The 26,689-nt window shown below is 34.2% G+C and overlaps 2 protein-coding genes across 4 annotated transcripts; both read left to right on the top strand.

Annotated features, from left to right (window-relative positions):
• Window positions 1–14,218: 14,218 nt before the first annotated feature.
• Window positions 14,219–17,452, top strand: LOC120083223 (uncharacterized). 2 transcript variants are annotated; one of them, XM_039038884.2, is made up of 4 exons: window positions 14,219–14,447; window positions 14,873–15,961; window positions 16,044–16,985; window positions 17,066–17,452. In XM_039038884.2, the coding sequence occupies exons 2-4, from the start codon at window positions 14,927–14,929 to the stop codon at window positions 17,114–17,116; spliced, it is 2,028 nt and encodes a 675-aa protein (XP_038894812.1). In that variant the 5' UTR covers window positions 14,219–14,447; window positions 14,873–14,926; the 3' UTR covers window positions 17,117–17,452. The 2 variants fall into 2 exon arrangements, with proteins under 2 accessions (XP_038894812.1, XP_038894811.1); XM_039038883.2 differs by having other exon boundaries at window positions 14,219–15,961.
• A 2,056-nt stretch (window positions 17,453–19,508) lies between these two features.
• Window positions 19,509–25,245, top strand: LOC120083347 (protein MALE DISCOVERER 2-like). Of its 2 annotated transcripts, XM_039039071.2 has the most exons (14): window positions 19,509–20,286; window positions 20,456–20,872; window positions 20,981–21,113; window positions 21,301–21,372; window positions 21,505–21,648; window positions 21,791–21,934; window positions 22,166–22,264; window positions 22,368–22,426; window positions 22,516–22,974; window positions 23,055–23,245; window positions 23,457–23,589; window positions 23,687–23,844; window positions 23,934–24,128; window positions 24,487–25,245. In XM_039039071.2, the coding sequence occupies exons 2-14, from the start codon at window positions 20,773–20,775 to the stop codon at window positions 24,745–24,747; spliced, it is 2,148 nt and encodes a 715-aa protein (XP_038894999.1). In that variant the 5' UTR covers window positions 19,509–20,286; window positions 20,456–20,772; the 3' UTR covers window positions 24,748–25,245. The 2 variants fall into 2 exon arrangements, with proteins under 2 accessions (XP_038894999.1, XP_090172761.1); XM_090316635.1 differs by lacking the exon at window positions 21,505–21,648 and having other exon boundaries at window positions 19,624–20,286.
• The last annotated feature ends 1,444 nt before the right edge of the window (window positions 25,246–26,689 follow it).

Raw genomic sequence — 26,689 nt, 5'->3', positions numbered from 1 at the left:
TTATCTTGATTTGCCTTTTCTACTATCTTTTCAGCCAGATATTTCGAAAAGTTGCATTTCCAATGCCCGTCTTCTCCAAATCATTTTCCTTTAGGAGCCTTGGTTTTCTTAACAGTAGGTTTCTTCTTCTCTTTTCCATTTTTCTTCATTTGGATACTTTTATCTTTAGAAGAAGAAGGAACAGACTTCTTTTTATCTGAAGGTTTTGTTCTCGAAGAACTCTTTAGATTTTTTTTTTCCGTGAAACATCGTTGGATTCACTTTCTCAGTTTTATCATCGATTGGTAAGTCTGGAATTCGTTCAATAGAGTAGTTAGGTTGTAATCAATCTTATTCATTACAGCGTTAGTTCGAAGGTTAAGAAGTTCTTCGGAAGAGACTCCAAGATCATACTAGCTTGACTAATCTCATCTATGATAGCGCCGTGAGCTTCTACAACGTTAAAGTGGACCATCATGTCCAAGACATGCTCTCTAACATTGGTCCCATCTTTCATACGTGAGTTATAAACATATTTTATAGCCTCATGTCGTATCGAAGATGACGATTGCCCGAACATCTCTTGCAATGACGCCATGATTTCATGGGCAGTAGGCATGACTTCATGTTTCTTATTGAGCACATCAGATATGCTCACCAAGATGTAGGCTCCCGCCTTCTCATTAGCCCTAACCCATCTATCATAGGCTTCCCGAAAATTTTGGTTAGCATTTAAATTGGGAAGAAGAGGACATTCCTCCGTTAAAACAAACCTCAGATCATCAACCACTAGTATTGTGTTTATGTTCGATTTCTAGTTAGAGTAACCCTCTCCATTGAAATTATAGAAGCAAGAAGTTGTATAATCGAGTTTGACAAAATAAACAAATTCTATTAAACTTATTCATCTAAATCCAATTTTAGCAAAAGTAATAAAATACCTATATTTTTTTATTTATTTGCAACGATACTTTAGTGAGTTAGAATAAATGCTACTGAGGGGCAGTCAAATACTCCTTCATTGAAGCAAGACATAAACATGCCCCCAAATTGGAAGACAATGATCAAGATGAAACTATAAAACCTTATTCATTTCTGAAGCTTGGGTTGTTCTGAATCCTATGTTACAACCTTCTGAAGGGATTGCCACGGTTAACGACTAGCTAGTGCCGCCTAAAAACGACAGCAGGCGCAACATAGGAATCTCACAGTTCAAACTAATGGAAGAAACCGTAGAATATGTTGACACATCTCTTTCACCCACTTACTATGAATTACTTCCCCCATTCACCTTGTTATCTACCCATGTAAGCACTTTCCGAATGGAGCAGTCGCGGTAAAAACGGCATGAAGCCGAGCATGAATCTCACAGTATGAACTCTTGGGGACGTGAGAGCTAAAAAACGATATATCAAATATATTGTTAATCTCCCACTGAAGTTTTCTAAATGTTTGGATATTTTTTTTACTTAGGTATATTCTGGCTAATTTTAAACAATCTAAGTCTATATGATTTATTCAAGTTTAACATTTATATTTAGATTTTAATCTTGTCTAGGTGTAAAACCAATTTTAAACCTCACACTGCTCATGCAAGCTTATAAAACTGGTTAACAACACTCAACATTTCAGTCATAATCCCCAGATAGGAGGTGTTACGTCAACCGTCAACTTAAATACCTCCAGCCTTGGATAGGATTATGAACCAATTGAGTTTGTAACCGAATTTTATAAGATAACGAACTATTTTAACTATTAAAACAAGTTGTTAACTTAAGTGAGCATGTTGTCTTTGTTATGAATTTAATGTCTAATCTAATTTTATAACAAATTATAAAACAAAAGACATATTATTCCATAACATACATCAAAGGCATTCAAAATTAACATAAAACTTATATTAATTTTTAAGAAACCCATATATATTGATACATTATATTAGTTTTATGAGAGAAATAAATATTTGAATATGATTCAAATATTATTATATGAATATAATTCATATAGAAACTATATGTTAAAATTAATGTGAATGTGATTTATATTAAATTTATATAGTTTTATGAGAGAGAGAATTATTTGAATATGATTCAAATATGATTTATATGAATGTAATTCATATAAATACCTTAGGTTAAAATTGATATGAATATGAGTCATATTAATACCATAGGTTATTTGAGAGAATAACAAACTATATGTTATAATATATGTGATATAATATAAATTATAGGTTATATGTTATATGTGGTATAACATATAGTTTATATAAATATTAAAATAGTTAATATATATTAAATTCAAATTTTGAATTTGAGTTTGATTTAGCAACTCTCTTTTGGAGTTATTCTCTCAAATTTTTGGTTAAAAATAAGAGGAAGTAGTTTTTCTTATTCTCTCAATCACGTAAAAACAAGAGAAAAAAAAAAAGGATGATTTTTCTTCTTCTTCCCTCTCCATCTCTTTGTATTTTTTCTCCCTCTCTCGGTGTGTTGGGTTTTCTCTCAAGCTCTTCTCCTCTCCTTTTCCACCAAAATTGATCATTAGAAGGCCACAACTCTCTAGTGATTTTCATCCTTGCGAGGAAGACCTTATGGTGTTATCCTCTCCTGTACGTTGTGTTCGTGGTTGTAGGTTCGGGAGATCGAGAGAAGCAGTCCATGTTTATGCTTGAGAGAGGAAGCGAGAAGATAGTATTCTTCAAGGATATGTGATATCCTATCCCTCTTATCTATTTTCATCACAATACAAATATGCTTAGAATTAATTATGTTTATCCTTTAGTTTTCGTCACTCTGAAATACTCGGTATGTTCTGTAAAATGAAATTTAGAGACAATGACATCCAATTGCTTCCGTAACAGGAAATTTCAATCCCTTCAATCTTCACTTCCAAATTTATTTTTAATTTGCTTCCAACTGCCTAATCCATCCTTGCCTTTTGTAATTAAGGGGAATAACATAGCAAAATTTGAACCACCCCTTGTCAAGAAATTACGTCGGCAACATAGTTAGAGCACTGAAAGCAGATATAAAAGCAGGGGAGTTAGCTAGAAAAGACCTTGGCTGAGCAGCGTGGAAGATGCACGATGTTGTGTCACACTACCAACAAAAAGTTGAGAGTTTGTTGAGCAATGGTCGCAATCTCCTCATACCTATCAAATGGGTTCATTTTTTTATTTTTTAATCCAAATAGCGTGGAGATGAACAAGAGAGAGGGAGAAATGGAGAGAGAAAGAAAGAAAATATTATAACAAATATATTTTTTTTCCAAATCATGTGCCATGTCAGCCCATTTATCTTTTTTTTTTTTTTTTACCTTTAATTTAATTATTTTTTTAGTGGAAGGACCATCTTAACATATTCTCTAAAACTCATGCACTAAATCCGCCAGTTTGAAATATCAAGGACTAAATTCACCTATTCTTTAAAATCCAAAGACAAAAAAGATATTTTTCCTTAAAAATAAAATTATTCTCACATAATAACATATTATAGTATATTACATCTTTTAGAATGTAATATATTTTAATTAATGTAATTTCAAATGTCTAAATATAATCTTTATTAGATAATATTATTAGTTTTTAAATTGTATATAAAAGTAACTTCAAATTAATAAGGAGTTTTAATTTGAAGATTGATAAAAAACCAAAAGTTAAATTTAAAGATTTTAAAGTATACGAATCAAACTAGTATTCATCTTCGTATCAATAAATTTAAAGTCATTACATAAACTAAAATCTTGATATTTTATTTTAATTATTTATTTTGAAATTAGAAATCTTGTTAATTAATTATGTGATGTATATATATATATATAGATAGATATGGGCATGTGTCCCCAACCTTTTCATGAATTTGCCGATGGCGGTGAGTGCATCTAGAGGAGTGAGAGCAAGAAGGGAGAGAGAAAGTGAGAAAAAATAAAGAGGGTGGGAAAGAAAGAAAATTTACGTGAAGAAAAAAAGGTTTATTGATGCAAACAAACTTTTTTAAAATAATGTTATTTTAATAATTATTAACAAAATAAGATTGGGTTGAAAATAATGTAAAAAATAGAGTAGTTGAATCATGGACTTGATACATGATTAGCCTTAAATTATGGATGGGGTCCACGACTTCCTTTGCATCGTGTGCATCTGGCACATCTGGCATTGACCTAGCACAAGCAGATTGCCACAAAGACATGCATCGTTGACCAGGTAACCGTGGACAGGGTTCATGATTACCCTAAGTCATGTATCGGGTCACACCTTAGTGATTCCAAAACACACGCCCCATGACCTTCCCCTTCACTTTCTTCTCATCCGAATTTTTTCACTTTTTACCTCTCTCTCACACCCGTCGATCCGACTGTCGTTGTCGTCTGCTGATCTAGTTGTTGTCGTCGCCTGCCACATCTGCCGTCCACTGTTCTTCCTGCTACCGCCGACCATAGGTAAAGTTTGTTTATTTCTTTTCCTCCCAATATGTGTATAAAAGAATAGAATTTCCTCCATATTTAAGTGTATACTCCATAGATCTACTATTTTGTTTCAATTTGGTTGATTAAAGTGTATGATCCATAGATCTATATTTGGATTTTTTTTTTTTTTTTTGTAGTAGTAGAATATCATAACTTGGACTGGCGATTTTTTTAAGTGTATCCGATTTTTTGGGTTGTATCATAACTTGAGATTTTTTTAAGTGTATTCGTCCATCGGTCCATTGGGTTGATTTAAGTGTATTTGATATATTTTTTTTAATTTGAATTTGGTTTGATTTAAGAAAGTATCTGGATTGTTTTGTTTAGTCATAAAAAAAGTATTTTGACTGTTTGGAAATTGATCTATTTGGACCACTTAAATGAAGAAACAAACTTTTTGGCTGTAAGTATTAATATATATTTTTTTGTCAACTATACCAATTATAAAAATTTGAGTAAACATGTTGATGCATCCTAAAGATTTAGTCATTCTTGAACCTGGAAATGATAGAGATAGTGATATTGACGTAGAACTTGATGAATTATTTGAAAACGATAAAAGTGCATAACATGTTCTTAAGTTGGTACTGTCAAAGATATTCACACAAATAGATGGAAAAATTACTCATTCAACCTGTGAACGAGGGTCAACATTGAAGGAAAGGAATAGATGTGTAGACAATTCTAGTTTAATACAAAAAGAAATGTTATTTGACACTAAAGAAGATTTACAACTGACTGTAAAAAAATACTGCGTGACAGAACACTATGAGATAGTTGTAGTAGAATCAAATCAAGATATTTGGTATGTGAGATGCAAATAGTGTAAAGATGGTTATGATTAGAGGTTACGGGCATGTCGACATAAAACTCATGGGATGTTTGAAATCACCAGACTTGAAGGGGAGCACTCATGTTTATACTCAGAATTAACTCAAAATCATTCACAACTTAATTCAAATTTTATGAGTATCGAATCCAAAATATGGTTAGAGTTGATCCTGGGTACCTGTGGCCATACTCCAAGAAGTAATTAAAAAACAATATTGGTATAATGTTAATTATAGACGAATGTGGCAAGCCAAGAGAAAAGCATTGGTTACTATGTTTGGGGATTGGGAGGAATCGTATTCAGAGCTTCCGTATTGGTTGAGTGTTGTTGTGCATTACAATCCTGGAACACGATCGGATTGGTATTTCCTTTCGTCTGATGTGCTAGGTACGATTATTTTTTGTCGAGTTTTTGGTCCTTCGGCCTTACAAAAGAATGGTTCAAATATTGTAGACCATTAATTTAGATTGATGGAACTCATCTCTACGAAGAGTATGAGGAAAAATTATTGACTGCCTTATCTATTGATGCAAATAGGCATATATTTCCCCTTGCTTTTGCTATTGTTGAAGGTGAAAACTCGTCCAATTGGTCATGGTTTTTGTGTGCATTGTGTGAATACATTACCCAATGAAATGGTATTTGTTTGATTTCCAATAGACATAAGGGCATTCTTGCTACAATTAACAATGAGAAAATTGGTTGGAGTGAACCTAGAGCGTACCATCGATATTGTCTTCATCATGTTGCTAGTAATTTCAATAAGAAATACAAATCGAAGCAACTAAAAGATTTGGTGTTTAAGGCAGGAAATCAATATCAAAGCCGTAAATTCATTAGGTGCATGAAATAGTTGAAACAATTGAACTCTGAGGGCCTTGAATATTTTTCTGATATTGACTTGAAAAAATGGATACAATCACATGATGATGGGTACTACTATGGGTAGATGACAAACAATGTAGCTGAATGCATGAATAGTGTTTCAAAAATGCTAGAATGTTATCGATTACTTCTTTGGTTAGGCTAACATTCTATCGCACAATACTGTATTTTAAACGTCGAAGACAAAAGATAAGCGAAGCACTCGATCGTGGGGACATGTATAAAAAAATACAAAATATGTCATGAGAATGCTTATGAGGTGGAAAAAACGAGCATCTGCACATACAATGACATCTATTGATAGGGGTGGTACCTATCTTACATGACTTTATAGAGAACTTTATTGGGCTACTAATGCACAAGCATTGGAAATAGTGGGCCACTAATACTACTACAAGTATGGGCTTATGATATATTTAAAATTATGGCACCACAAGTCCAGTTACAGGCCCCAAGTCATCGTCAACTCAGTATCATATATTATTTCATTTATATATTTATCCCGTTATCATTTTATGTAAGAATATAAATTAATTGTATTTTTTTTTATAATTTTAGATGGAGTGGTGTATTAGCTGCCTCTGCACAGTCAGCAAATATGTTGCTTGTATATCGATAAATATTTGACAGGTTGATGCACAAACAGGTAACAAATGTATATAAAAATGAAAATTTAAAACTTTTTGAGTGTCCAATTATACTTTTATTTTATTTTTAGATTCATTGGACACTATACTCGTAATATATGTGGTCATTACTACCTTATTACTGTCGTGATGGTCAAGACATCTGGTTGATCATTAGTCCCCTTATATGCTTCCATATAGTAGAGTGGCATCATTTAGATCGTGTGTTGAAACAGTTTGGTTTGCGACAAATGGTACATTTGTTGTGTTATACACTCCCACCACTACACTAGATTGATTTGAGAGGCAAGCATGACCAAAACTGACGTTGAATTCATACAGAATACATATCATATTGAGAGGAATGATGTTCGGACAACCATGAGATTATGGAGTCCCTGAGGGAAATGTTCAGACAATCGTTCATACAGCTCAAGCACAATGCTCTTAAACACATCTTCAATGCTCGTATGCAAAAAGAGGCATCTGTTCGTGAACATGTTCTCAACATGATAGTCCACTTCAACGTGGCGGAGATGAATGGGTCCATCATCGAAGAAGCCACTCAGGTTAGTTTCATTTTAGAATCTTTACTTGAAAGTTTCTTATAGTTCCATAGAAATGTTGTTATGAACAAGATTGACTACAACCTAACCACCCTGCTCAATGAGTTACAGATCTTCTAGTCCTTAATGAAAACCGCAGAACAGAAGGGTGAAGTAAATATTGCTCCATCCTCTAAAAAGTTTCACAAAGGTTCGACCTCTGGGACAAAATCTGTGCCTTCTTCTTTCGGCGCCAAAAAGTGGAAGAAGAAGAAGAAATGTGGAAAGAGGAAAGTTAACCCACCAACTGCTGTTCAAAAGAGCAAGAAAGCCAAGATTGCAAAGGAAATCTGTTTCCATTGCAACCAAGAGGGATATTGGAAGAGGAACTATCTCAAATACTTGGCAGAAAAAAAGAAGGCCAAACAAGGTAAATATGATTTGCTTATTTTGAAAACCTATTTATTGGAGAATGATCATTCGACCTGGATAATTGATTCAGGTGCCACTAACCACATTTGTTCTTCATTTCAGGGAATTAGTTTCTGGTGGCAACTATAAGCTGGGGAGATGACGACGCGGGTTGGAACTAGGCACGTCGTCTCAACTGTGGCAGTAGGAGGTCTCCAGTTAACTTTACAAAATAAATATATTTTGCTAGAAAATGGATATATAGTTCCTGTTTTGAAGAGAAACTTAATTTTTGTAAAGTGTTTATTAGAACAAAGTTATTGTATCAATTTCATTGTAAATAAAGTGTTTATTTCAAAGAATTGTGTCAATATTTGTTCTGCTAAATTGGATAATAATATTTATGTGCTAAGAATGTTAACAACTAAAGCCCTTTATAACACTGAAATGTTTAAAACTACGATAACTCAAAATAAAAGACTTAGAATTTCTCCTAAAGAAAATGCCCAGCTTTGACACTTGAGATTAGGTCACATCAATCTCAATAGGATTGAGAGGTTGATGAAGAATGGACTTCTAAGCGAGTTAGAAGAAAATTCTTTACCTATATGTGAGTCATGCCTTGAAGGCAAAATGACTAAAAGACCTTTTATTGAAAAATGTCAAAGAGCCAAAGAAACCCTAGAGCTAGTACATTCAGACCTATGTGGTCCGATGAATGTAAAAACAAGAAGAGAGTTTGAATATTTCATCACATTTACTGATGATTATTCAAGATATGGGTAAGTTTATTTAATGCAATATAAGTCAGAATCCTTTGAAAAGTTCAAAGAGTTCAAGGCAGCAATTGAAAATGCATAAATAAAACAATTAAGACATTTTGATCTGATTGAGGTGGAGAGTTTTTGGATCTAACATTCCAGAACTATTTGATAGGGCATGAAATTGTATCCTAACTCTTAGCACTTGGTACACCTCAATAGAATGGTGTATCAGAAAGGAGAAATCGGACCTTATTAGACATAGTTCGGTCTATGATGAGTTATGCTTCCTTATCTGATTTGTTTTGGGGTTTTGTATTATAGACGACAATGTATATTTTGAACTGTGTTCCATCCAAAAATTTTAGGAGAACACCTTTGGAGTTATGAATGGTCATAAAACTAGTTTATGTCATTTCAGAATCTGAGGTTACCTAACATTTTTGCTTAAAACAAATCCTAAGAAACTGGAACCTCATTTAAAACTGTGCTTATTTTTAGGCTACCCTAAAGGAACAAGAGGTGGTTACTTCTTCGACCCTAAAGATAATAAAGTGTTTGTGTCGACAAACAATAATTTTTTGGAAGAAGACCACATAAGGGAACATAAGCCCTGCGGTAAGATTGTGTTGAATGAACTTTCCAAGGAATTTCCTGAACCTTCAAAAAGAGTTGTTGAAGAACTCAACACCTCAACAAGAGTTATTGAAGTTGAATCATCTCGTAGGTTAAATTCACCTCAAATGTTGAAGGAGTCTTGACGCAGTAGGAGGGTTGCGAACCCACCTGTCTATTACATGGGTTTAACAAAAATCCTAGCTATGGTAGCTAATGGAGATGTTGAGGATCCCTTATCTTACAAGAAGGAAATGAAGGATGTTGACAAAGATGAGTGGATCAAAGCTATGGATCTCGAAATGGAGTCGATCTACCTGATAAGGTTAAACCTATAATTTGCAAATGGATGTACAAGCGACAATGGGGTGCTGATGAGAAGGTGCAAACCTTCAAGGCTAGACTAATGCCAAAGGGTTATACCCAAGTTGAGGGAGTCGACTATGAGGAGACTTTCTCACCTGTTACCATGTTGAAGTCTGTCTGAATACTCCTGTCCATTGCCTCATATTATGACTATGAGATTTGGAAAATTGACGTCAAGACAACTTTTCTGAATGAAAATCTTGAGGAGACCATTTATATGGAGCATCTTGAGGGATTCATAACCCAAAGATCAAGAGCAAAAGGTTTGCAAGCTTAATCGGTCTATTTATGAACTAAAGCAAGCTTCTCGATCTTGGAATATAAGGTTTGATACTGTGATCAAATCTTATGGCTTTGATCAAAATGTTAATGAGTCTTATGTGTACAAGAGGATTATCAGTAGTTCAATAGCTTTCCTAGTGTTATATGTAGATGATATTCCACTAACTTTCCTAGTGTTATTTGTACTGGATGTGTTATGCCCTAATTTATTGTTTGTGTACTTTGTATTTTAGTTTGACTTTTACATTGTACACCTCACTAGCTTTAGGTCAAGTGGGAGATTGTTGGGGTTAATGCTCTAAATCTTGTAGGGTCCTATAGTTTGTAATTGTAATGTACAAACATTTTATTTATTTAATAAAATATGTGATGTTTTATTTCATTTTTAGTTGCATTAACCACAAACCAATAAACTAAGTTCCAATGTTATTTTGTAGCTTAAACATGTATGCAGAGACATACGGGTGGATTGTGTTTAAGTGATTACCTAAATGATCTGTAGTAGATGGATAAGGCTGGATACCTTATCCTAGTGACTCTACGAGTATGACTCGCTTTGTAGATATTACAATTATTGTAAAGTGCTACAAATGATCTGACTTCTAATAATTCATGTGGAGACATATGAACGGGGATATTCTGTTTTTCTTCCTCCTTCATCCAGGGAATACAGAATAGAGTTGTTGAGATGATAGAAAGGTTCTGATATTTCTTTTTATCCTTCCTCCTCCTCCTCTCTACTAAAACCCATTCCCTCACCAAAATAGCTAGAGCCCCACTCCTCTTGGATTCTCATCCAAAGAATACTGAGGTAGCCATTCGTGGTGGTGTTCATCAGTTCGAGAGAATCTATTGAAGATTGTTCTTCAAAGGTAAGGGTTTCTGAATCCTTCTTCTTTCTCCTTTTTTTACAAGCATGTTGTATATTTGTTAAATGCATAAATTTTTTCTATTTACAGTAAAATTTGAAAAAATTGGGATGATCTGCTTTCGCTCAAGGACCCTTAATTGAACCCTTCATTACCACACTTGACAACGCTTACTATTGCTGCACGATAAGAGATTTATTATCTTACATTTCTCAAATATATGATATGATCGCTATTTATTATTAATTTTTTTCATGGTACAGAATAATTTTGTCCAAGATGTACAATAGTATTCAATACAATACAATTTACCAGAGTTGGGTTCGATATGTGACCAAACCTTGGTAAACGTAGAAAGTATTATTCAACAAACAAGACGAGTTGCTGACACTGATCGAAGACGTATTTTTCGTAGATGACAAAGACAACAAGGCGAAGCTATTTGAGAGGCACACAAAGACAACCCCCCTGTGGGGTAAGTGCCAGATGGGTTGTCTTTTAACTTTATGTAAACTTCTATTTTGAAATTAAAGAATTGATTTTTATTTTTCTAAAGTAGACTCTACCATATGCATGAGTTCTATTTTTTTATTTGTAGAGGGAAGTACTACTTAGTCAAGTCGAAATTTTATTTTTAATATGATTGCAAACTACACAACAAAATATATAACTAAGTTTAGTAACGAAGAAATTTGTTAGTTATAAATTAAAAGAAAAAACAATCAAAATTGAAAAAAAAAATAGATAATGGTCAAATCGTAGACCCCGTCCACAAATATGACTTTGACTAAGTTCAACGACACTGATATGGTGCTAACTGGATTAAAACATAATCGTGTACCCGATACACGATTATCCTTCAACTCAAAACCAGCCTATTTTTGTCAATACTTTCAACTTCAACACTATTTTTTAAAATTCTTTCCTATCTATCCCACTTTTATCATTATTTTAAAAAACCACAATATTCTTAAACTTTATCCTATGCAAATAAAACAAAATAATCAAATTTCATTTGAGCTCAAATATTTAATTTGAAGTGTCAGAAAATTCAATAAAGTTCATATTTAATGTTTTAACTTTGGAAAATTTTAAATAAATTAATAAGAATCTTAAACGTGGCAATTATTTAGAAAAATCATAGTATTTAGAGGAGATGGGAATGTTTGGGGGATGTAACGACTTGTGGGGATGCATGTGATTGGTTCAACAACATTTCCGCAATCAGAGGAAGAAGATTAAGAAAAGATCAGACAACCTTTGGAACTTTTCATTATTCTCAACTCCAATTTGTTTATTTTTTTTTTTAACCAAACCTCCACCTTCCATTTCCTTTTCTAACCACAAATTTCTAAAATTCATGTTTATTCTATGTTTCTTTTTCTTTCCATCTTTTTAAATAATCAAATCCTTTGTTATGAGCTCATCAAAGAAAACAAAATATTCTTGCAAATTTTCAAAAAATGAGTTATATATGATATAATATAACAGTGTTAGAATACGTCTATACATGACATGCCATTATATTATTTATATTTTATCTAATAAGTGAAGAAGCTACATCTATGTCTTAGGTTAGTGAGGACTAAAGACAATATCTTTATTGATATAAGATTATTTTTTTTTATCAACTTTAAAACAAATCTAAGTAAAGTGAAGCCTAATTAATAGATAATATATAATACTACTTTGGAAATATAAAGAAATTCATATGTACTTTGAAATTTATGTCTAAAAATTTTCTAAAATTTCAATTTTACATAAATTAAACTTTTAAATTTTCATCTACCTAATCATTGACCTATTAGATACTCCTTAAAAGTGTCTAGTAAATATCTATTGAACACAAAATTATTATTTTTTTTTTTAAATAAGACACTTTCAAAAGAAAAATTATCAAATAGATACAAATCTTACTGACAAAATTAGCAATCTTAATATTAATTTTTTTTATAACATAAGTAATGAGGAGATCAAATTTTTAACTTTGAAATTGATATAGTACAAATTTTATGACAACTGAACTATATAACGTTTGACATAATTATATATGAATTAGAGTTAAACATACAAGACCACATGATTTTATTTTTAGATTTTACTTGTACTGTCAGATTATGCTTATATCTTTAATGCTCTTTACTCCTTTCTTTCCATTAATTAGGTGGTAATTATTTTTATGTGGGACTAATTTGTATGAGTTAAATATTATTGTTATTACTGTTGGATCTAAAATTTTTAACGCATTATTGTCTGTCATTTGATTCAATATTGTTTATTCTATCATTTTAAAGCTCTAGTTATTTTTTAGTAAGTGATAACAAGAAAGAAATAACGAACTAATTTAATCATCATGATAATCAGACATAAGAGAACAAACTATCAATGATGGATGACCTTCAAGTTAAATTGTTGAGAGTCGAGATCTACGAACATGAAATTAAAGTCAATTCATGAGTAGAGTAGCTAAGTTATTAAGACTTTTACTGACTTGGAGGGTGCTATGAATTCAACCACAATGTAGCAAATCATGAAATGAATTAAAAAAGAAAAAACAAAAGTTAGATTTCATTAACATATTTTGCCTTTTCAATTAATAAATTTCAAATAATAATGGAATTTGTTTTTGTCTAGAGAGAGAAATATCGGCTTCAAGAGTTTTGGGGAGATACGTTCATGAGTATAATTGCCTAAGAAAGTTCTCAACGAATCCAACCAAGAATTCGTGACTTTCCATAACCATCGTGGCAGAACCATTAGAATCACAAACAATAGCTCACATACCCATATCACCATTAATGAAAATCGTATAGCATTCACCAATGAAAGGGCCAAGGGAGGAGAAGACCAGTCACTAGCATTCTCAAGAGAGCAATAGTTGATTGAGGGGGAAAGACTACATAAAGCTTAGAGATTGATTCGTGATCCAACGATTCACCATATTTAGAACCCACCGAATAAAGTCCAAAAATGCAATAGAAAAATCGCCACAAAATTTAGTGATAGATCTGTGCCAAATGGTTGAGACAAGAAGTGAGACAAATCACAAAGCTATACTCGTGGAAAAGAATAGACCACAATTACCACTAAAATATGTTTATGTTGATGTTAATACATTTCTTAAATACTACATTTTATTTTTTTACAACAAAAACTCATCATCAAATATATGGATCACATAATTCTTCGCATCAAAAGAAAGTATAGTACTTGTTGAACTTTTCATTAATGTAAAAGATGTAACAAAATTATTGAAATCACGTGGAAATAGTTTAGAGTAATCGAAACCATTAAACAAAATGTCAATATCAGCATTGATATAAACTTATACTATCAACTTCGAATTCTAAGTTTGAATTCTCACCCGTATAAACATATCGTAAAAAAAGTTAAAAAGAAAAAAGAAAGTAAATTCAATTATTTGATTTAATATATTTAGTTTTGGAATGCATAAAATACCATATGAAGGGCCAAAAAGGAATAAATTGGTAGAGAGTGATGGTGGAAAAGCTACATGGACCAAGCGGCCAAGAAAGTGCAATATCAGTATATATCGATATCAATATCAATTCTTGTTTCTGCCTTTTTCTTTTATCACTCCCTTCTTCAACTGTATTTCTCGTGACCACAACCAAAGAGCTTTTACAAAAAGAAAAGTCCAAAACAGAGAGCGCGTGAAAAATTGAATTGAATCAATTGAAACCAAGCCACCATCATCGGCGTAAAGCAACAAGATCCGCACTCACAATTTTCCCTAACTACACGCCATCATTTATGCACTCTCTCATTCTTATCTCTCCCAGTTACTGGTAAAACCCATCTCCTCTCTCTGCTCCTCTCTCTCTTCTGTTCTCTTCTTTCTTCTCTCTAAAATTTGCTAATGCTCTGTCTTCTTCTTCTTCTTCTTTTCCTTTTTGTTTTCATTTGCTTTTCATGCTCTGTGCAATTGGTTCAATTTGGACGAACTTTTGGTGGGTTCTACTCCAAATTCTCATCTGGGGTTCGCTCGCTTAATGTTAGGGATTTAGATGTTTAATTGGTGCCTGACGTTTCTTCATTTCTTCATTTCCTTACTTATTTGATCACTGATTTGTGTCGTGTCTGATCGGAGAAGGGTTAACTTAAAACTAGCCCAGAACGTAGACTTGTGAAAGGGTTTATTCAGATTAGAGTTATTTTCCAGTCGAGAATTGGCGGTGTTAGTGACTTTTACTTGCTCTCATCTTTCTTGCAGCCTTACTTTGGTAGTTAAATTTTCTTCCCTTAGTTCTTGTTGGTTGGGCTTGCAATGGAGGAAAGAAAACTCAATTTTAATGCACCACTCATGTCTGTGAGGCGATTTTCCAAGGCAGCTAGTTCTTTAGCTAAAGTTAATGAAAAGAAATCTGAAAATTCTCATTTTAGTAGACGTAGTACCTTTCCAGTTTCTAGACCACAATTCAATTTGGATCAAGTAACAGAACCAGTTGCAGTTCCTTTCCACTGGGAGCAGATTCCAGGAAGAGCTAAGAATGATAGTGGCTCGGCCTCACCTGAGGTTCAGCTGCCTCATCCTCCTGAGAGGACTTGTTCTACACCAAGGCTTTCCTTTAACAAATATAGTTTGGAAATGGAAGCTTGTCATCAAGACGAGTGTGAAGCATCTTCTTCTAGTGCCATTGTTGTAAGATTAGAGTCAACAAAAGCTAGGGATGCAAGGAGCTTGGCATCTGAGAATGATGACAATGATGATGATGATGATGATGATGATGATTTCTCTGATGCACGTGAGACATTGTCCCTCACTGGTTCATTCTCTGTTAACAATTGTAGTGTTAGTGGTATAAGTGGATGCAATGGCCCCATGGTGAAACCATCAGGAACTTTTCGAACGGATCCTCAAACTCGAGATTTCATGATGAGCCGCTTCTTGCCCGCAGCCAAGGCAATGGTTTTGGAGCCTGCTAAGTATTCATTAAAGAAGAAACTTGTAGCAGTTGAGCAACCTAGACATGTTAAGAAGGTGATGTCTGAGAATAGGAGGACGTCTCCAATTAAACAACTTGAGTCTACCCTGTTACTACAGTATGGCGAAGATGAAGTACATGGAGTAGATGAAGTAGATGAAGAAAGTGACTCTGTGGATGATGAATATGATAATTCAGGTAATATATCAGCTAGAGGTTGTGGTCTAATACCCAATATATGCTTCAAAAACTCTTTGGGCCTTCTTAATCCTGTACCCGGGATGAGAATCAGGACCGATGCATCTGTGTCTCTCAATAATAAAGTTGGGGGATCAAGCAGAACAATGCACCATTCACACAGCCAAAAGATCAACAAGGTTACTGTCTAATTAATTTTTTTCTTCCCATTCACTTACTATGTATGCAAGGATAATTGCTGATAGGTTTTACTTCTTACAGCATGCTTGGGATGCGGCATACAAGCAAAAATCAGAAGCTGCTGTTGGATCACCTAAGCTGCCGGAGGTGAAAGATAAGTGGACTGGTGAATCAAAACATTTTCCTTCCTCCACCGACGTGCAAATGAGAGGTAGGTCTTCTCCCTTCAGGTATTCGAGAGCCGCTTCTCCCTTCCGGAGTGAAGCATCACGGCCTACTTGTAGAAAGCAGCCAGTTGTAGTTCCTAAAGAAGTTGACATTATCTCCAGATCTAAAGGTGATATCGATTTTCATGATACACCATCCATTCGAGCAACTAAACATGGGGTTGACATGGCAAGTACGCTGATAGAGAAGATACTCTATATAGATACTGCAAGTGTTGCTGAAACGAATTCTCCATTTAATTCAACCCATTTGGATGACGAGAAGAAATCTGATCGTTCTAGTGGGAAGAATGAGACTGCATTTGAGGCCAGAGTGATGGAAGAAAGTACTACTGTGGAACCTTCTTTCCTAGAAATAAAATGCTTAACTCTGGTTGAAGAAGGGAGGCTGGAGCGTGAAGCTGCAGAATCTAAAATGAAAGATGCTATTGATGATGGCCCCAATGTGGGACATGAACTTTATATAGAAGATCATGCTGGATATGCTAATTTGGGCACTGCTGATGAAGAAGATTACTCCAAGGCCAATTATCAGCTTGTCAAAGTAGAAGATCCAGCAAATGCCATAGTAACTTCTGTGATATCTTCTCAACCTCCACCTCTACCGAAGTCTCCTTCCGAGTCTTGGCTCTGGCGTACCCTGCCTTCAGTTTCCTCAAAAAAGTTACTAGCAGGATCAAATCTTGGAAGCAAGTTTTACCAAAAACCACAGAGCCCTAGAACATCAGCCAGTACCAAGTGGGAAACCATTGTAAAATCTTCGAATTTGCATCACGATCATGTTCGCTACTCCGAGGTAATGTCACAAAACATACTATATAAGTCTTGTTGGCCACGAAGAAAAGATTAATCCATTTCTTTTTTGGTTTTTTTCAGGAATTAATTCCTCGTGTTTCTCAACACTCGACAACAGAAAATTTCAAGTAGGTCTCTATAACAGTCAGGTGGATTGATTGGTTTTGTGTGAAAGTTTATACATCAGCATGGTTTTTTATTATTTCTTGTGGATTCCTTTTCCCTTCCTCTCTAAAAATTTTGAATAAGTTAGGAGGATTTGAGCTGCCCTTTTCCTTTTATGTCTTCTGATATTTATATGAAGACATGTACGGGTGCGGCCAAGGAAATATTCATATTTCATATTCATAGAATGAATTCTGTATAATGCAGCCTAGGAATCAACATAGCTGTGAGGTAATACTGCACTGTATATTTGAAGTAAAAGGTGTATTAAGTAATTTATGTGAATGAAAGTTTGTTCATGAATTGTAGTTTGAGCCTTCTTTTTCTTTGTCACTGTCAAGCATCTTACAGCAAAGGTATTAACTTTTAACATCAAGGATTTTTTGAACTTGAACTTCTACCCAGCAATATAAAATTTGAGGTTTGTCAACCCATGATTCAAGCAAGAAAATCAATGATTAATTGAATGCTAACGTCTGAAAGAAAGGCTGAGATATAAATATTCAGTAGGAATTGAGATTGAAAGGTCTATAAAGAATTCTGAAGTGCAGAGACGTGTAGGTTTTGAATAGAGACATAATAGGACGCCAGGACTCAAAAGGTATGGCTATTTGAAAAATGCTTAGTATATTTGTACAGGCTCTACCTGTCCCAAGTGTGGAAAATTTTATGAAACCGGCAATCAAAGAAAGCGATAGAAACGTAAATATAGTTAATAATTAAGAAGTTAATACAAAAAATTATGTAGGTCATTATCAATGTGTTAGTTACTTCCACAACAGAGGTAAACAATTTATTAATATAGAGAGAAATATCAAAATACAAATTTTAAAAACTGTTTTATAGCATTAGAGGGTTTATATATAGCACACTGTCGCACCCTTCTAAATCCTAGAGTCGAATACGTAAATAATGCTTAAATGAATACAAATTGGGGTTTCGAGGACAACGCCTTCAATAAGGTGTGTTGTCCTAGACCCCGACTTCAGCAGGACCTCGTGTTTAATCAATTGGAGTGCTAGATAACAAATTTAAGATATTCCAATTAAAAAAAGATAGATGTTATGTGAAATATTATTATGAAAATACGGCACAAAATGTCTTGGAAACTACAGTAATAGTGTAATTTATAGCCAAATCTGATGAAGAATTCAGGTTACAAATTCCAATTGATTTTTTGTTCTCTTGATTTAGCACGGAGTTTTGTTAGATAAAGGTTCTGACTTTGCTTGGATTTGTCACATTATCGAATTGTATTGTCTTTTTCCATCTTTAAAGTCGTGCATTTATATTGAGAAAATTAATAAATTACAAATAGTAAGCCATTGATTGATATAGCAAAAATTTGACTACTAATTTGTATAAGTCCAAGTTCATGTTCTTGAATGGCAACTTTTCCAGCAACCAATTCAACTCTCAAATGTGCGCTGTATGTTACTATACTGATTTTTCTAGCCTCTCAAATATTTTCACAAGTCACAACCAATAAAAAAAATAATAAAAAAACTAATGTTTAAAATGCTTCAAAATATCCACCTCGATGATCTTTTTCATGATATCTCAGAAAAAAATTACAAATTTTTTTTTAACAAATATATAGATAGATTAACAAATAAATATTTTATCCTTTTCAAAATACTTTAATTTTCATATTTAAGGTACTAAAATGATCACTTTTAAGAGTTAATATATCAAAATGAATCAAAATTATAAAATTAAAATATAGACAAAAATGAATTAAAGTTAAAAATATAAAATACTGAAGTCTTTTTAAAACCTTATTTATATTACATTAACGTCAGAAAGATTTGTTTGTTTATTTTCTTTCTTATGGTTCATCTATGTTTTACAATATAATAAAAATATAGAAACATAATGTCGAATCTATACAAAAATATAATTATGTCGGGTAGAATTTGGAAAACCAGGTAAGAAACACAATCCGAAAACATCTTCGTTTAGAACATCTCTGTAAAAAAAAGACCACTCTAGAAATACTAACGCACATACAGAAGGGGGGGAAAAAGGCAGTTTTGGAAATTGGGTCATCTTTAAACGAAACAAAAAGAAAACCCCAGAATCCGGATATGATTCTGAGTGTTTCTGTTTCTTGAAACAGTTCTAAATTCTGAAGAAGAAAAAGATATAACTTTTGACAGTTCAAGGAGATGGGGTGTTTTGCTCTGTTTTTCTGTTTGCTTGAAAAAATGAAAGGGAAGGGGGGGAAAGGGGGAGTTTGAGGTGGCAAAATCAGAGTCGTTAGACGAAGCTCCTAGATAATCTATCGAGGGAATATAGTAAAGTTTGCTATGAAATGGAAAAAAATGTATAAACAGATAGATAAACAGAGAAACAGAGAGAGGCAGGCACGAAAAGAAGGGAAGAGAAATAAAGGCCTGGTCAACGGAACAAATTAAAAATAATAATAAAAAGAAGAAGATGAAAGCGCGTCCGTTTACGACGGAAATGGAGACCCTCTAAACCACTCATCTTCGATTTCCACTCTCTCTCTGTCTCTGTGCCGCCGAAATGACAGTTTGAAACGGATAGTGTTTAACCACGCCCACATCTAAACGAAAAAAAAAAATAATATTCCTTTCTTAATTATATATAATTATTCACTAATTTTGATGATTTTTTTTTTTTTTTTTACGAAAAAAATCCCATCCCGGCTTGGTGCAAAGGGATTGGAGGAGAGAGAGAAAGGTGGAAGAGAAAGGGAAAACAAGAAGCTGGTAAGGAGAGAGAAAATTAGAGAGAGAGAAAAACAGAGAGACGGAGACAGAGGCAGAGACCTGGTTGAGACCCAGAAGATGGTCGAAGAGAAAGTGCTCTGAGATCATCCTGAAGGGGCAGTAATAGAAAAGAAAATTAAAATTTAAACTTTCTTTCTTCTTAATCTTTTATCCCATTTTTCTTTTTCTTTGCTGCCTTTCGTCTCAACATTCATTCTTTTTTTTTTTCTGTAGCTAATCGACCTATCCCCCGACGTTTCTTCTTCCTTACAAAGATTCTTACCACATTTTCTTTGTGGGGTTCTCTAATTTTACATTTTGACAATCCTAGTTATATTTTTTACATCTCTATCAACATCCCAAACGGAGATTCTTCTGCGCTTTTTCCTTCCCATTTTCACGGTATTTGCTCTTTCTCTCATTCCCTTCCTTTTATCCCTTTTTCTTCTTTTCTTTGCTTGCTTGATGATGAGGGTATTCTTTCATTCCGAAAATTTTGTATGATCCATTGTTCTTCTCATCCTATTTTGTGAAATCTGTGATGTCTGAGCTTGGATTGGATGATTTTCAGGGATTCTGTGGATTTAGCCTTGTTGAGCTGGGTAATGAGCTTCTTGCCGGAAAAGGGTTTGTGAAACCGATTTGAGAATCATGAGGGACCCTTATACGGTTGCTGGTCGCGGCAGCCCCTGTGAATTCAAATGAAATTGTAACATAGGTTTTTTCTTAGTTTAGCCCAATTCCATACCAAGTTTTTTCTATCGATATTCGTCTCCGGTTTCGAGTGTTTTCGTCGGGGTAGTTTGCATAGAAAAACCTGGCGATTTTGTGTAGTCTATTGCATAGCTCTGCGGCTATTAACCTCTGCTGCATTGTGATTACCAAGACATGGGGGATGGATGGATCCCACAAGCATTTCGGTTCTCAACTTTCTTAGCTTTGATTGTTGTTTCCGGTATTGAAGTTTGTTTCTCACTTAATGATGAAGGTGAATCTTGTTTTTGTATCTCTGTTCTTTGTTTTTCATCCCCATCAAATGGAGATTGAATTCATATTTTTATGCCTGCCTCGTGGGATTTCATTGTTTGGAGTGTAGGATTGGCGCTGTTGGCATTTCGAGCTCAAGTAACTTCTGATCCTCATGCTGCTTTAGATGATTGGAATCCAAATGAGAATGATCCCTGCAGATGGTCTGGTGTTCATTGCATTGGTGGTGAAGTGCACAAGCTGTATGCACTCCAATTTTTAACAATGTTGTTATAGTAGATGTTGCACTTTAAAATAAACCAACAATTCATAATATTCATGATGCTGAGTTTGCATAGTCCTGTTATGAAAATCTTGTAGACTTTAGACAAGTTCTGTTTGTTCCATGTGATAATGAGAATTTAGATGTTTCATCTCTATATGTTGTAGGGATCTGAGTGGCCTTATGTTAAAAGGAACTTTGGCACCAGAACTTGGGAGACTTAATCATTTACAATCGCTGTAAGCATTTTTTTTTTGGGTCTATCAAGTGATTCTTTTTATGAAGTTAGTTTCTTAGATTATACAGTGTAGATATTGTGGAACCTTACTTAGAATGTTTGGTTTTTATACTTCGAGTTTATGCATTGACAGTATTCTCTATAAGAATTGTTTCTTTGGCACCATTCCTCGGGAAATAGAAGGATTAATACAGTTGGAGGTGTTGGATTTGAGGGAAAATAACTTAAGTGGAACAATTCCTGCAGAAATAAGCAGGATTACCAGTCTAAAATACTTGTAAGTTTCAAGTTCAACAAATCTAAAATATCAACTTTATTGGCGAGGAAAAAGTTTAAAATAATTGCGAAGCTAAAGATCAGTTGAATTCTTAAGTTGTTCTGCATCATGGACTGATTTTGTTCTCTGTTCACAATCTCAGGTTGCTTTGTGACAATGAATTTGAGGGCAGTGTCCCATCAGAGCTTCAGAATCTCAGCGCTCTCTATGAATTACAATTTGATGATGACCTTGTATTTCTATGGGATGCTGAAGTTGGCAGTGTATATAGAAACGTTGGGCACTGGTATGAATTTTCTGTCTATATATTTTCCCTTCAAATTACTTTTCTTTTTACTTATCTAATGCAAGTAGCATGGTCAAATCCAAAGATATTCAGTCTCAAGTAAAATTTAAGCTAGTTGAATGTAGTTGATGCCAATATGATGATCACTGTCTGAATGTTTTCTGCAACTTTCTACTTATCATCGATAGTCTTTGACGTATTAACATTTTATCTGCTCCTTTAATGGGGTAGCATCTGGCAGAGAAATCCCATTTATATGAAAAGTTCAGATACATCTGCAAGTGAAGATAAAGCATTTGTGCGATACCTCAGCACCTTGCCAAATCTGCTGTATGTATTTGAACATGATTCGTCTTTTAACCGCCTATCCCATGTACTTAATAGCAGAGATGTTTCTTGTTTGATTGTTGAAATTGTTTGTTTGTCATTCAAGGCTCAAGCATGGGAAGGACTCTCAGCCTGACCATAAGGAAAGTGATGATAATCTACCTAGTAAGTACTGAACTTTTGAAAACTTCCATTCATGAACATTGGAAATGACTATAAGATATATGAAATTATACTGTCTTGTATTTAAGCAGGTTCTGTTCTAGAAGAAGTGGACGAAAGTGTACAGAATCTTGTCAATACTCATCGGCGTAAGCTTCTCGAGGAATCAAGCAACCTCGCAGCTGCACCTGTTAGCAGTTCATTGCCTTCTTCAGATTCAATCTATGTCGTTACAAGTTCCAGAAGTAGTGGGACTTTCCCAGCTGTTCCAAATAAACATAAACGAGTAACTCCGCCTGCACCACTCCCTCTTTCCCATCCCCAACAAGAGAATACTTCATCCAACTCCTCAGATACACTGCCAGCTCATCAACATCAAGCTGACCATTCATCTGGAAATTTCTGGAAGTATGTCATCATAATTGGAGGTGTATCTTTATCACTTATTTTGGCTACAATAATCTTCTGCATGTGCCGAAGCCGTGGAGTGACAACCATTGGTCCTTGGAAGACTGGATTGAGCGGGCAGTTGCAAAAAGCATTCATAACAGGTATTTTGAAAGAAATGAATCTTGCATTGTGTATTGTTTTGATGATTTGGGACTGAGTTGTGTTTGTTCTTCTTACTTAGGGGCACCCAAATTAAATCGGCCAGAATTGGAAGTAGCCTGTGAGGATTTCAGCAATATCATTGACACTTTTGATTGTAGCACTATCTACAAAGGAACACTATCAAGTGGAGTAGAAATTGCTGTTGCCTCAGTCTCAGTTACTTCCTCTAAAGATTGGTCAAAGAGTTCAGAGCAAACATATAGGAAAAAGGTTTTCCTTCCCTTCCCCTTCATTTCCTTTTCTTTTCTTTCTTTTACCCTCCAATTCCCTTTATAGAACTCAAAGATTCAACTTCATCATTAACACCTTTTTATTCTACCAAGCGTACATGACATCTTTCTCCTAAAGCATATATAACTATGTGTTCTCCTAAAGCATATATAACTTTGTGTTCTCCTAAAGCATATATAACTTTGTGTAGATCGATACGTTATCGCGGATCAACCACAAGAATTTTGTTAATCTTCTTGGCTATTGTGAGGAAGAAGAACCCTTTACTAGGATGATGGTGTTCGAGTATGCACCAAATGGAACTCTTTTTGAGCACTTACACGGTAATTTTTCTGAGACAACTATGGGATGCAAATCTCATTCAAGTATTTTGAGGCTCTACTTTCTGTGGTTAACATAAATGGTACACTTTATGATCAGTTAAAGAAGTCGAACATCTTGACTGGGGTGCAAGGATGCGGATAATTATGGGAACGGCATATTGCCTTCAGTATATGCATCATGATCTAAATCCCCCGGTGGCACATACTAATCTCACATCATCATCTATTTATCTAACTGATGATTATGCTGCCAAGGTATACCATATATAAATCCCCCATGTGGTTGCTTACATTATAATTTGGATCAGTATTTCATGTCATCATCGTGTCCCATGCTTTTGCAGATTGCAGAGATCATTTTCTTATCAAATGGGGTATCCAAATATAAGAACGCCGGCGACCATGATAATAGCGAGCACTCTGAGTTGCCACCCCTTGCGGATCCAGAATCAAATGTGTACAGTTTTGGAGTATTGTTGCTTGAAATCATCTCAGGAAAGCTCCCATACTCAGAAGAACAAGGGCCTCTTGTGAACTGGGTAGGTTCAGAATAATAGTCCAAAGCTCAAGAACTAAAATGAACAAATGTAGATTTGAAAGAAAAAAAGGGATAGAATCCAAATGTATTGAAAGATAAAAAATAATGGAAATACAAGATAAACCAACTGTTCGAGGTACTTGGACCCTCCCATCTTTGAGATACTTTCAAACCCTAATTCATACTCCAAAATATTGCTTACTCCTTCCCTACTCACTCTATTTATAACCAACAATCCTAACAAACTCTCTAAGTAATTACTAATATATCCATATAATATCCCAATTAACATGCTGACCATTAACTTGTTGGTAAAGTCGCTATGCTTGTTACACAATCTGGTTTATGAACATTTGCAGGCTGCAGAGTTTCTAAATGACAAGAGGAGTATCAGCTACATGATTGATCAGAGTCTGAAATCATTCAAAAACAACGAGCTGGATGTGATCTGTGAAGTGATCCAAGATTGCATCAAATCAGATCCAAGAATGAGACCAACCATGAAAGACATCACTGCAAAATTAAGGGAAGTGATCGGTTTGTCGCCGGACCAATCGGTCCCAAGATTGTCTCCCCTTTGGTGGGCTGAACTGGAGATCTTATCTGTGGAGGCTACTTGAATTGAACAACAATACGACTGTCTCCTTCTGTCTCCATTGTTACCAAGTATAGTATGTTTTTTCCGTGTTAATATCCAAAAATAGCCTCTTTCAAACTCTGGCTCCTCCCCTGCTCTTCATTTGCTTTGCTCTCAGTCTTTACAAACACATGGCATTTGGAAAGTGGAACCCCTTTCTTGTTTCCTTTTTTTTTTCTTCTTTTTCTTGTTTTTTCCATGTAAGCAAGCCCTCACAATTCATTTGATTCAGATTCTTTTCCACAATTTCTTTCTAGCATATGCTGATGTTGCAATAAGGGTGTGGTTTTGGAGTTTTGTGAAGTAGGGGGGGTGCTGTTCTTTTCTCTTCTTTTCTTTCTTTTATTTTTTTCTTTTATTTTTTTCTTTTATTTTTACATACTTGGTTGTGTAATCTCTATTTATCAAAGTTTGGGATGTAAAATTATAATACACAAAGTGCATCTCAAATGGAGTGAAATAATACATAAATTTGTTAAAATCCCCCCCTTTTAATAGATTTATTTAGATAAACCCCCCAAATTTTGCTGCTATATACTTGTGCCTTTTGTATTGTAACAGCTTCTTTGGCTCGTTCCTCTTTTTTCAGTCATGTACATTCTTTTTCCTTTTCAGCAGTGCATTTTCTCCTCACCATTTCACATTTCCTAAACTCTCTGCTTACAATTTCTGTTCAATTTCTATTTCCCACAATCGGTTTTTTGCCACTTTCTAACATTCTATGGCCTATTTTATAAAATAGTTTTCATTAACAAACTTATAATAGATGATCACTAAACCCTCGTACCAAACATAAAAAGTTTAGGTTGAATCCCAGGTTTAATCTATAAAGTTTTAAGTTTGTGTTTATTTGGTGAATAAATTCTAAAGAATCTAATAGATCTATAAATTTTTAACTTTTTATATTGAATAGGTTCATCAAACTTTAAAAGATGTTTTTTATATATATTTTAAACTTTCAATTTCATGTCCAATAATTCTTGAATTTTGGTGGTTAATTGGTCCATCTATTCAAATTTCTTAAATTTTCACGACCCTACTAAAGATAAAATTGAGAGTTTACAGTTTGGTTAGACAGTTTTAAAGTTTGGTTGGACATAAATTTTAATTTAATGTGTACAAGATTGGTGTTGCATTATTGAATGATATTGTGCTTTGAATCCTAAATGAGATGAATAGTTTACTTTAAATGTAATATTTTCCTATTTAAACCCAAGTGCAAGTCTTGAATAGTCTCAATGAGGTCTGAGGTCGAACACAGGGACATACGACTAAAGTGCGATGAAATGATTGTTTGATCTTAATGCAGTAGGTTGTTTTCAATAATGCGATGAAAATGTTGTTTCCTAACTAATGAATCACTTACAAGTATGGTGGAGTGGATGATGGTGAGTGTGTGAATGCTGATGTGTGTCGAATGATGGTGAATGTTTGATGAAAATTACAATCATTATATGAAGTAGCACACGCTAAAAGTGGAGAAAATATCAGTAACTAGAGAGGGTTTGAGAAAGGTCCAACATTTTTTTAAGCAATGCATAGGTCATGTGTTTATGTTGTAAATTCATAAAGTAATGAACTTCACCTCTCAGTGTTTTTAGTCACAATGTCTTATCTCTAAGATGCATGTGATGAGGTTTGATTGCAACAGGTTAACTTTATCTCTAAAAACACTTCTTTCCTTGTTTAACGAGTTCCACAATTACCACTCTCTCAAGCAATTAATTGTTTCTACATAGATCAATCTCTTGCTTTGATCTTAGCAACTCACTATGTATGCATTAAACAAGATGAATGACTACTTATACACAACTTAGTAAAAATGCTAGTTTATCTTCCTCAACCCATTAAGAATTTAGTTGCTCATGCTTACGAAAAGAAATATGGATGGATAAAATATGGAAGAAATTGTATTCATATTAAGA

The sequence above is a fragment of the Benincasa hispida genome, chromosome 8 (assembly GCF_027475165.1).
Source record: "Benincasa hispida cultivar pf3 chromosome 8, pf3_genome.v1.1, whole genome shotgun sequence".
In the NCBI taxonomy this organism is placed as follows: Eukaryota; Viridiplantae; Streptophyta; class Magnoliopsida; order Cucurbitales; family Cucurbitaceae; genus Benincasa; species Benincasa hispida.
Note: the sequence above shows the minus strand (reverse complement) of the source record. Positions and strands in the feature narration are given on the sequence as shown.